A 12,417-nucleotide genomic window follows, 5' to 3' on the forward strand; every position below is an offset into this window, starting at 1 on the left:
TGGAGCTCTTCAGATATGGCAGTACATTTGCTGTGTTGTGTAAGAGCACTGAACATGAATGCTCACTATCACAATACAGGGTTTTGTGGCCACCCATCTTAAACTTCACTATCAAAGATGAAAAAAAAATAGGTATTTACAAGTACCATGTTCTAAGGAAATTACAGACTACATGACAAAAATATAGCCAGGATATTCCCATCTGTGGCTAAGAAAAAAACTCCTCACATAGCCATGCACACCAGTTCCACCAGCTTGAGCAGCTGACAAACAGGCACAGGTAGACTAACTACCTAACTTGAGACACAGAGGAAATAAATTGAAAATGCATTGGGCAATACACTGCTTGTAAGCTGAAACCACTGTGACACACAATTCTCCACTACAGTTTTTTAAGCCAACTAGTTGACATCTCTAAAATCTAAAATGCATAAAACAAAGACTACGGCACAATGGGCCTGTAACGCTGAACTTTCCTCGTCGTACTAATTTTGTTCTTAGCGGCACGACATTCTCAGGAGAGAAATTAGTTTCACAGTGGCAGAAAACATGTATTAAGACACCAAATCATGAGTGTCTACATAAAAATAGCTGTTCTATTTTTAATAGGACAACAGAAGTATACAGAAAGAGAACAGCCTAGACACTCCATATGAGCTCCTCAAACCATTGCTCTGAAGCCTCCAGTGTAATTAAAATTTCCTTCTTTGGTACCACGATGGGCCACGTGAAGCAATCAGGCATCTCCCACCCTTCATTTTCAATTCACCTCTCCCCCTAAGCACAACTCCCAGCCCACCCCGTCTACCTGACAAGTGACAGCCCAATCTGATTAAATGCTTGCAAGGGAGGGGACTCATGGGCCTCCATGACAGGCCAAAAGTGATCACCATGGAGATACATAATTACAGCTGTCAACGCATCTACTGTCCTGCTGGCATCAATTTGATTGCTCCCAGCAATAATGATAGACAAAGCTTAGTGTGCACTCTCCTGCACCCAATCACTTTATCTATTCCGTGGTCCATTTAGCTGACATGCAACATTCACACAAGCAAATAACAGCAGTAAGCAGAACATTTAAAGCATTTTAATTGTTTTTTCTTTCTATGGATGGCTCACAAGCGCAAATGTTATTACATAAAACTCCTGCTGCAGCATTAATTGAAGAAAGATTTGGTGGGACAAAGACTGTAGGGGGTATAGTTTGTCCATTATCACTTGTACTTTCAACAGGTCTCACGTTTGGAAAATTGCAAATTGCAAAAACTTGCAAGGGCAAAATGTTTGACATCCTGTTAGCTATTACAACATGGTGAAAACTTCTAACAACCACTGGAGTATTCATTATAAATTCTTATTAAATACACTCTTTGTTTCATTAAAAAAAAAAGTTTAGATACATCCAATGATACCTTTTTCCCTCATCTCCTCTTTAAGATCATATAATGCCTTTTAGATCTTCACAAATTTTTTTCTGCTTTCAGGCTTTGAACACAGCATGAAGCCTTAAAGACCAGGAAGGGTCAGGTCCCTTCGGAAAGTACACGGGCAAAAACAATTTAAGAAGCGAAATAAATCATATATCCAGTAACATCTCCACATTTGAGATCCCTCCTGTAATCTTTCACTATTTTCCCTGCAAGCAATCAGATTGAATAATCGTATTCACAGATGGTACAGCCTCATCATTCCACTAACTGACATAGTGTCATGTATATGTGCACTTATGACTTAAGACTACTTTGGTTTTACAGAAAGGCAGTGTCCTTGTTCTTTACACATAGCAGAAAACACGGTTTGTTAAACAACTTTTCCATATAGTCGGGCTGTATCCTGAAACGTGTAATAATCACTGTAACAAATTTCCTCTTAAAGTCCACAAAGCTAAACAGAAAGCACTGGCAGTCTCTCACTGGTGTCCCCAGTTCTCTGTGCTTAAAGAGCTGACACAACATTTCACTGTACTTTCAGATCATGTGTCTGAAAAACTTAAGCTGAAAGTTCTAGAATGTAACAAAATATTTCAATATATAATGGTTTCCTGTTACACCAAATTTGAACATTTTAAACCCAGTTTGGAAGTGTACATTTTTAAGTAGTTTTTCAGGTTTCACAAGTAAATATTGTCATGTCCCATTCCCCCGGGCAAGAAGCTGGAAAAACAAGCCTGATTTACAAAGCTGCCAAGTACTTACAGTGTTCATCTATAAAAGAGACACTCAGCACCCATGAACACCAGAACCAAGTTACTTACACTTGGCACTTGCAATGGCTCCTGATACTGAGACAGTTTACCAATGGATGGCAGGCCAAAAGATTTGTAGGGGTCCTGAAATAAAATTCAACATGAGAAAGCATTAAGCTTTTACAGACATGGAGAAGATAACACTTAAAAGCTTAATGTCTAATAGAAATCACTGCTGGAATGACTTTGTTTTCTTCCCCAGAATTACTTGTGTTGAAGTACATTTCTTCATCCATCTACCCCTGTGACTCCAAATAAACAGCTGGAAGCATATAAATTCTCTTGAATCACAGTCAAAAAGCAGAAAAGAAGTATTCTTCACACAGCTACAGTACACCACCAAAATATACAAAGATGACATTTTCAATTGCTGCTTTGTGCCTTGGAAGAAGGATGGGCAAGTATGCAGAAGGGTGGAGATGAGAAGAGAGCATAAGGAATAAAATTTTAGAGATAAAAAGAGCAGTTAGAAATTCAATTAACTTAAGAAACCAAACTGAGCTTTATGCCTTTGAAATCTCCTACATAATGCAATGCCAATATAAACTTGATAGGACAGCAAACACATATATGGCTTACAGAATAACCAAATTCATGGCAAAGTAGTTGGACCCAGCACTTATAAATGTGACAGAATCTAAACTGAACAGAAAAAAAAAGTCCAAGCATCAGTTACTCCAGAGTAAAGGCTACCCATGCTCAGAACAGCTTCCACGCCAATCACAGGGCAAATATTTATTATTTATCAGAATACTCTATATAACTTTTAATCAGTATAGCAAATTGAGGATTACATACATGAAGAGAAAGAATAAAACCAACGTAAAGATGCCCTTCATCACAAAAGCCACAATAGTTGGGAGGGAAAAAAGACATCTCGAGGTGCTGAATTATTTCTCAAAAACACTATTACCTAAAACATTCCTAAAACAAAATGAAGGAAGCTAGGCATAATTTTTAATTCACAAATCTTGGTTTTCATGCACCAAAAATGGCAACAAAAAGACAGTACCTTGAAATGTCTTAAACATGCTTGAAAAGGGCTCTTACATTTTAGTAAGTTTTTTTTAAGGTGAGATAGTCATACCATGATTATAAAGTTATTATCTTGCAATGCACTTTGAAAGTTTGTGCTATAAACTCTTGTTTCAGAACACACGTAACTTGCTTTTTCAATAACCTATTTAAAATTTTTAATACAACAAAAAATCTGTAAGCCATTGAATTTTATCTGTCTTCTTAAGTCAATGAGTTTCACATGCACAAGTTAAGAAACCTGGAAACAGTAGTTAACTGTAGCAAGTAGCTCCAGCACTGCATTAAACATGAACATAGTAAATGTCCTTAGAAATAAACCTTAACTAACTTTTACCTTTTTTCTATTTTGATTTCAGAAAAAACTATGTTGAAATATATGTTGCATTTTTAATTAAAAAAAAATAAAAATTCTGCAATTCTACAAAATCTCATTAACTATTTGTGTTGCATACTCTTAAATTGTGACTTCCAGATGATATTCCTTGACTTCACCTTGGCATCTATCCACACCCAGGTATTATTACTCACAATTCAGCCACCTACCTCCCTCCCCACTACCACTCATTTACCTCAGCATAAACTCGACATTCAACCGCCCAGCCATTGATGGGAATATCAGCCTGTTTGTGCCTGAGAGGGTAACCCTTAGCAACACGGATCATTTCTTGGACTAAGTCCAAGCCGGTAATGCATTCTGTGACGGGATGTTCAACCTGCAAGGTCAAGAACTGTCAGTCAATAGGTAACAAAAAACAACAACAACAAAAAAATCCCTCTCCATAAACAACCACAGATAAACAAGAAGTTAGATCAGCCAAAGAACAGACAAAGAATACATTCCGGTCTTGGTCTTTTTCCCAAAAAAATTGACAAACATCAGCAAACACTGTCTTTGCAGGCACATCCCAGAAAACAATCAGGAGATTACAATGACTAGAAGCAGCATACAAAAGAAAGACTAGACAGAACACCTTAGGAGGGTTTGGAGTTTTGTAGGGGTTTGTTTTGGTTTCTTTTTTCATTTATTTTACAAATTCAAATGTACCTGGTGATGATGACTTAATTTTCATTTGTTCAGAAGCTTTTCCCATGCAATTTTGTTTTAAAAAGACTTGCGCTGTAGCCATAAGCATATTTTAACTGAAAATCTCCAAGTATCTGATAATCAACCCATTCTGCTACACTTCACATGGCACATACAGGACCCGCTTACAATTTTCTATAGAACAAGCCTACCCTAAATCTCACCCATTCGCCTGCTTTCACTAACCTGTCCTGACAAGCAACCAGATTAGCGTAATCTTGCATCAGCGCAGTGTAGCAGAAATGAGCAGATGGATTCTTCATTTTTTTTTCCCCCTCCAGACTTATCTGTTTAGTGCTTAGCATGCACAATAGCTGGGCTGGACCAGCAGAGTCACTCTGTGCTCTCAGCAAATTGCTGCTAAGGGCTTTGGATGATGCTGCCATGGGAATACCCGTCGTTCAGGCTAACCTGGCATGTGCGTACAAGCATGCACACATGTGCGCGCATATGCACATACACACACACTCTTTTTCCTTGAAATGGGGATCTAAATGGACATATTTATTAACTTTAAAAAGTCCCTTTAACTCGGCAGACTACAGCAAGAAAGCGAGCAAAGATAGGATGGTGCACCATATAGATCAAGTAAAAAATAGGCATGCTAAAAGCATCTTCTTCACACAGAGACATCTATTAGACTTTCCATATTGAAAATACAACAGAACTGACACTTTTATAATAAAATGTTTGCGTTCCAAGGGCTAAAACACCTCAAGAAAACACATTTCATAATGGTTTCTCTATCATGAGATGTCACACTGTGTACGTTTTGTGACACAGAAAAAGGTCAGCGACCAAATCACTTGTCTTTCTTCCCTCAAGTACACTAGTATTAAGAAAAATATTCAGTCACTTGTATAATCTTGTGACTTATCAGAACAAGTAGATGCTTTGGTCTTTAAGAGAAAGGCTTTGTAAAAATAAACAGATGGCATCCATAATTAGCCCTGTGTGTGCTGTGAGTTTGTTCAGAGTTTCAACAACATTTTAAGACGTTTTGACATAATTTTAATGACAAATCATCACTGAAACAAGCACCTATTCTTTGAAGGATGAAAGTGACATTGAAATGGGAATTTGATTATACAGTTTAGGAGGTACCTTTGGGATTCAATCTTGATTCTACCTAACACAAGATATTCTCCAGCATGTCAAGCTTAATAATAGTATTTCAAGAATCTATGGAAGATCTTAGTGTCTATCCTGCAGTGTTAAATTGAAGCAATTCAATTTCTATTAAGACTTGAAGTTTCTATTAAAACTCCCTCAGCTACTTGTCACACATTCATGTTTGGACAACAGAACTTACTCTCTTATTTTGGAATTCAAGTTTTAAAAAATTACCTTTCAGTTTAGAAAACATCTGGAATACTAACATTCCAGATAATTAAATTACAATACTTCTTTCTTTCTTTTTTTCTTTTTATTACAAAGACATTTGCATTATTTAGTTATACTGTCATTTATCTTGGATAGCAACTGGCATTCCAGATTCAATAGCTTCATTGTTGTTTTCAGCTTTATTGTTGATGATCAAAATAGGATGGAATGTTTCTGGAAAGAAAAATATTTTTGTTGTTTGGTTCTTATGACTCACAAACATTTATTTAATCCATTCTTCAGTACAGATCTTTGACTTAGTCAATATTTTCTTCTGTTTCTTCAAAATACTCCCTTTGTTTCTGCACATAAAACAGCATTCAGAAAATATGACGGAGGAAAATTTTTTGAGGTTTTCTTGGGGGTGAGAAGTTGTTTTGCTTTCTTTCAGGACTGTGCTTCAGCAAGTACTGTTTAGGCATAATGTAGACAGTACCAATCATAATCACTAATTTGGGGGTATCAAATACATTTTGAATGCATTTTGGTATACATTAAGACCATAAGATAACCAAAATGAGGTAGAGAAGAATTTTAACCTTGAAATCCTGGTTAACTTATTTGTAAATTTAACCTTTCAGTGAGGTGTGTGGACCAAATTGCACGTTTTTGCCATTTTCTTTTGGCAAGGAGGGGGCAGGAGGGGTCAGTATTTTAAGCAATATACACAATATGCTTTGGTGTATGGTGCAAAAGGGCTTTAATCACGCAGCAATGCCATAACCTGGTCAAATGAGCACTCTGAAATGGGGTTTTGGAGGTATAAGAATCCACCCAATAGAGAGATACATGCAGGATCTGAAATTAAAGCTCTAACCTTTTCCAAAGCAAGGAAGGACAGGAGTAGGAAAAGTGAAAAGATTAGACCCCCTCTTCTCTCTCCCCTCCCCCCCAAAAACCCCACAGACATCATCATCCCCTACTTACAAAAGCTCTACAATAACTGTTTCAGCTATTTGACCAACATAATTGTAATTTTTTTTAAATTATTATTAAAGGCTAGGCTTTAAACACTTTTCTATTTTACTTTACAGCCTTCTACATCCAGTGTCATTCTTAGTTTGCCTGCCTGATGTATTTTCTTCTATTAACTTTATGCTATATCTCAATCAGCAGCCTTTACTTGCCATTTTATAGATGCTAAGTCAAGGACTGAATTTTTAGAGATGAATGCAAGTATGCCCACAAACAGAGCTGAATCCCTCTCAATTGATCAACACCTCAATGTTGTAGTCAGCTGACTACAGCCGTACTCAATTTTGTAGTCAGCTGATCCAAGATCTTGCCAGTGCAGCCCTAGTCAATAAGGTAAGAGCCAGTGTTCGTATGGTTACAAGAAAGTGGGTAAATTCACACATTTGTATCTGTCCTTAACACAAAAGGCAAAACCAGACATGTCTGCAGCAAGCAATCTAAGGATCATAGCTATATCATCAAAGCAGCTGTACCTTATTCTCAACAGGTCAAGCAGAAAAATTGATCAGCAATACCTCCCAATTAGTTAGCTGCCAAAAGCATCGCCTTTACTACCAGTTCCTTTACTTACACCAAAGTCTGGTCATACACAATTTATAACGAGTCATCATTTCAGCGCATTTAAGTACGATACACATCACCTTTAAAGAGTCTTACTCCCCATCTTCTGTGATACACACACACCTCTTCCCCTAAAAAATGCCACTTATATTCCTGCTTTCAAGTCTACAAAGCCGTACCTGTTATAGCCAGCAACATCCATACATGGTAAAGGGAAAGTGCTGCCCCTTCATATGGGATCTGCTCTTCTACAGACATCTCACAGCAGTTAGATTCCCTGTGAGCATTAAAAGTGGTTTTGCTTCCCTAACCTCTTCCAGTTTGTACTGCAAGAGACACTAGTGGCAAAGCCCGTGAGAAAACAGTAACTAATAATACATAGTGAAGAAGGTACAAAAGAGCTAGGGGAACCTGCCAACATCGCAGTCCAGTTAGCATCCATGCCCAGAACAGCATGGAGAAGCTGCTAGCTCTCCTCCTGTTCTGTGACTGCCAATACTCTTAAAACTTTATCATACTGGGGTTTATCCACAGCTACAAAAACAGTCATGCAGTTTTTATGAATAGTTGGAGATAAGAGTTAAATTAGGAAAGACCTCTATTCCCCTTATATTCAGGGGAATAATTTCAGCACACATTTTTCCCAAGACCATCAAGCTACTCAGATCTAATAGCAAACACTTCTGGATACTCTCACAAATTGCTCTCTTGCCCTTGTGTGCATAAGACATTTAGTTACTCATGATTCAGAGCATTCAAGCAGACTACAGTGGCCAAGAAAATCTAAATTTCAGTAGACTTAAAACTATAGCCTGTGTCACTCCTACTACTGTAAGTCCCTAGTTGGTGTCAGATACTCCTTTACATTCAGATAAATAATCTCAAAACTAACTTTCAACATACACCTCAGTGTCCAGGAAACATGATTCACCTGGAGTCCCACAGGTTTTTCTGCTGCAGCCAAAACCAGTATCAATTGACCCAAACCCACTAACTTACAGATGCTTCTCAACCCCCTTTATTCCAGTAAGTCTGGTTTCTATTTCGGTGAACAGCCACAGAGGTGCACACATGTTCTGCTCTTCAGGTATGCCAGCTTCCTGAGTACTATGAGCAGGAGCACTCTGGGGTCACATCTCCTTTCTGCAAGAGTTCGTGTGTATATGGGGTTTGGGAGCACACAGGAAAACCAGCTTTTCAGAAAGGCTGCTGGAGAACAGACAACAGTTGGAATAATGCACAGGATGAATGGAGAGCACATGGGAATATATAACAGGCAATCTCATGTGTTGTCCTTTTCCATAGATATAGCATGTCATATCAGTTGCTGTTTATTTTCTTATTTATCAGTGCGTGATCAAAGAACTGAGTTCAACCAGAACTACAAAAACTTTCCATCAACTAAGCTGTTCAGACAGACTTCTGCTGTTTCCTCTGTAAGATGCTATAGAAATAAAGATTAATGTACAGACATTTGGTACCAACTAATTTTTTTAATCATAACGTGTAAGAACTCTAAAAAGAAATGTAATGTACTTCCTCACAGGAATTTATCTTCCAATAATCATTAATTCAGTTTTCTCAATTTTAATTTGCCAGGATTTTTTTTCTTTATCATACTGGATAGACGCAGGTGAGAAAATACATAGCCTATGAATACTGAATCTGTCTCCTCTGTCTTTTAAATGAACAGCACACTTTACACCAACAAATTATTTAGCTCTCAATTTCAACATAACTTTCTCAATAAACACACCTCCAAAAAACAATCTCACAATTCAGTAATTCTACATAATTTCATTTCCACTACATACTCCACAATATAAATAAATTCGTAGCCACAAGACCTACACTGTCTTTCCTAAAGATGCAATCCCTGCTTTCACTGTATTTAGCAGCAGTATTAAAGCCCTCTCAGAGTACTTCGTTCAAGATGGTTCTGGTCACACTGCAGCCGATCTTGGTTTGCTTTACCAAAGGAAAGAAACTATTGTGCCCTTTGAAGAATGATCTTTTGTTCCTCTACTTATTAAAAATGGAGGGGAGCCTCCTTTTTTCTCTACTTTATAAATAGTATTTTATGATAGTTATGTGGTAACATTGTCTCTAAGATATCGCTCCATGCCCTGGCAGCACTGTTAATGGCATCTTTCAGATTCAATGACTTACACAAACAATGTTGTTCTCTTCTGTCAACAACAATTAGCAATGCTTTTCTGTAGTTCTTTTGGGAAGCCTGAAAAGCAGACAACCAGTAGCTACATAATGGAAGTTGCTTTAGGAGGCAAGAATGTGGCAAAAATCTGGTTAACTGTTGTCGGCTGACCCTCTTGTGTGAAGAAGTGTTGTTTGGCAGTAAAATCACCTTTTCTTTTGGTTCTAAAAATGGCCATGAACAGCTGGTATAAACTGTGTGCAGAATGGATTCTGGTGGGCTTAGGGGATTGGTAATGGGATAAGAGACCTTTCACCTTTAGGTCAGTAGTTCAAATTCAGCCCAGGTTAGCAGCAATTGAAAGTCTTTACCATCTGACACTGTTTGTTAGCCTACTTAAAATGACTGAAGCAAAGTGTCACAGTAAAACACGATTCCAGTATTAAGAAATATGAAGAGCCTCAGCAAACAGCAGAAACAGTCACTTGAGACTTTACTTTGAAATCTCTCCATTCAGACTCAGCAGAAATCTGCTCCTCTGCCTCCTGACAGCCCCTTGCACTGCTCCCATACTCTGGCTCACCTATCACAATTCATCCTCTAGGCAGCTACGCACACCCAGACAGCAAAACTACCTCTTGCCGTCCCATGGGTTTGCTATGGATACCAAAGTCAGCACCTCTCTGTGGTTTTAGCTGGCAATCCAGACTCAGCTCATCACTTTGCTATTTGTATTTTGCCACTGCTGTTTATATAGTGCAGCTGCAGAATTTTCCAGCACTTCTCTCCTTCACTGAGCAAACATGTAGCAGGTGCTGCCTAATGATGTGCAACAGAATATAGATACCATTAAGAAACTGTTAGAACCAGGAGTTTATAAGCATTGAAGCTCCAGACAATCACCAGCTGGATTTCTACGTATTTCTAGACATTTCCCAACCATGCTCTTTATTACTTTCATGAGTGGACAAACAGAAGAAAAGGAAGGTAGAAAGAGATATATTGCACGTAATAATTCTCCCTGTCTTTTACACTTCCAGCTCCGCACAAAGACAAAGCTCTGGAATATATCATTTTCCAGGGGTCAGTAAAATCTGATGAAAACCTTGAAAGTGGTGAACAAAATATCTTAACACTGGGTAATGTTTTATGGGTGTATGGAAGTTTATTTACATTCGCCTTATGCCTTAGAATCAAGTTACTTTAAAAGAACTTGAAAACATTGATATAAAATAAATACTCCCAGTACAACTGTAAAATAAAAACATACAGATACGCCACTTGCTTTCAATAAATCTTTTACAAGTTGACAAAATATTCTACAAAATTAACTTTTACTCCCTAAAAAGTTATGACAAAAACATTTGTACAAATGATCTTTTCAATCGGATCACTCTAAGCAAATTTGGTCATGTTTTGAGGAGGGAGTGCTCACTTGTTACTTTAATTACACAACCCATGGGGGAGGCACAAGGCTGGGAACAGACCTGAGACACAAATGTACAAACTGCATTCAAGGTGAGTGCTCTCCTCACACTGCTCCTTGTACTTCTCTCAGTTCTTCTCAAGCCAACGAGGGATGCTTCTCATCTACAGATACTACAGGATTCCAGAGTATGTGGTATTTACCCTTTGCTGTTACTAACTGATTCACATGCAGGGAACTTAACCACACCACACACCCATACATAAACAGATATTCTTTATTTACAGGAGGTAGACTCTCTTCCTATCAAGTCAAAGAGAAATATTTCTCATCTTCCAGTGAAAAGCAGAAGACACTTTCCTAGTGAAAGCCAGCACTTCTGATGGCAGCATGATAAGGAGATTTTGACACAATTTGAAAATTAGAAAGGCTATCAATCTAAATGTTCAGAAATTTTTATGTCAAAGCTCTTGTTTGGCTATTTTGGACTATGCCCTTGAAACAGCTAATGACAACTAGGTAACACAAAGCACACCACAGTGGCTATAAAGAATTAGATATTCAATACGTGGTCTGCCTCAGTAATCTGAATAGTAGTAGCTGTCTGAAAACCAAAAGTGCCCTAAATGACAACATACAGAAGTTCTCTTGTACCTGCTAGGGCATACATCTCTACATTTTCTTGTGGAAAGTAAGAATAACTAGTTTTGCTATGCAACTATCCAATCTTGTGTCTTATCAGCTAGCCTCTGAAAAATGACAGAAAAGCTGATAGAACAAAAAGAACATTGCCAGCAGCAAAGAATAAATCATTCTATCTGAATCACTTGGAGGGAGTGAAACATCTGTAACAGATTTGTGTAGCATACAAGAGACACAACGGAGCTGATTCTCCAACCTTTTTTTGCTTTCCAATCTCACACTGGATTGCAGCAACAGTTAACACAAAAATTAAATAATATGAACTTCCTGTAAGGTGCAATTTATACTTTTTTGCAGGACTATATGGCAGAAAAGGTACACGCCCAAAGAGTTCCCTAAAAAGACAGCCAAAGTGATAATACAAGTCTCAATTACTGCAAAATTAGTTACAAAAACCACTGGAAGATATCTGACAGATAGACCAAACAGAGGGATGCAAGTTCTGTCTGTAATGCACACTGAAAAAGACCTTAGTAGCATTATTCATGGACCAGGTACCCATCATTTGGGTAAGTTCTTCCAACTGTGGAGCGTTCAGCAAAAACAGGGCAAGGGAGCCTGTTAGCCACTGTTCACAGTTAGGAGATGTAAAAGTTAAAAAAGGCTGAAGCAATACAGGGACATCTGGAGACTCTCCTGGTTCTGAAGTTAAATCTTGATGAGCTTCATTACAGTTTCTATGTTTGGCTCTTAATAGAAGGGAGCTAGTATGAGATGTTAGTTGTATAACTGTTAGCTGAAGAAAGTAAAGCTTGAAACCTGGGAGAAGTAACAGATCGATCGTGTAAGCCTGGGGAAGAACCAGAGAAAATTACTACTCTCCAGCCTCAAACTGAAATACTAAT

At 38.0% G+C, this 12,417-nt stretch overlaps 1 protein-coding gene across 9 annotated transcripts in view; it reads right to left on the minus strand.

The window, feature by feature from the left end:
* The window catches only part of PCCA (propionyl-CoA carboxylase subunit alpha), a 276,456-nt gene that overhangs the window by 156,777 nt on the left and 107,262 nt on the right, over positions 1-12,417 (minus strand). For all 9 annotated transcript variants that reach the window (XR_010612328.1, XM_065677991.1, XM_065677989.1 and 6 more), the window contains 2 exons: positions 3,856-3,999; positions 2,258-2,332 (listed from right to left, as the gene is read on the minus strand). Coding sequence is in view for 8 of the 9 variants with exons in the window: in XM_065677991.1 (XP_065534063.1) it covers positions 2,258-2,332; positions 3,856-3,999 (219 nt within the window). In the remaining variant the exon portion in view is untranslated. The remainder of the gene's footprint in view (positions 1-2,257; positions 2,333-3,855; positions 4,000-12,417) is intronic.

The sequence above is a fragment of the Lathamus discolor genome, chromosome 4, assembly GCF_037157495.1.
Source record: "Lathamus discolor isolate bLatDis1 chromosome 4, bLatDis1.hap1, whole genome shotgun sequence".
In the NCBI taxonomy this organism is placed as follows: domain Eukaryota; kingdom Metazoa; phylum Chordata; class Aves; order Psittaciformes; family Psittacidae; genus Lathamus; species Lathamus discolor.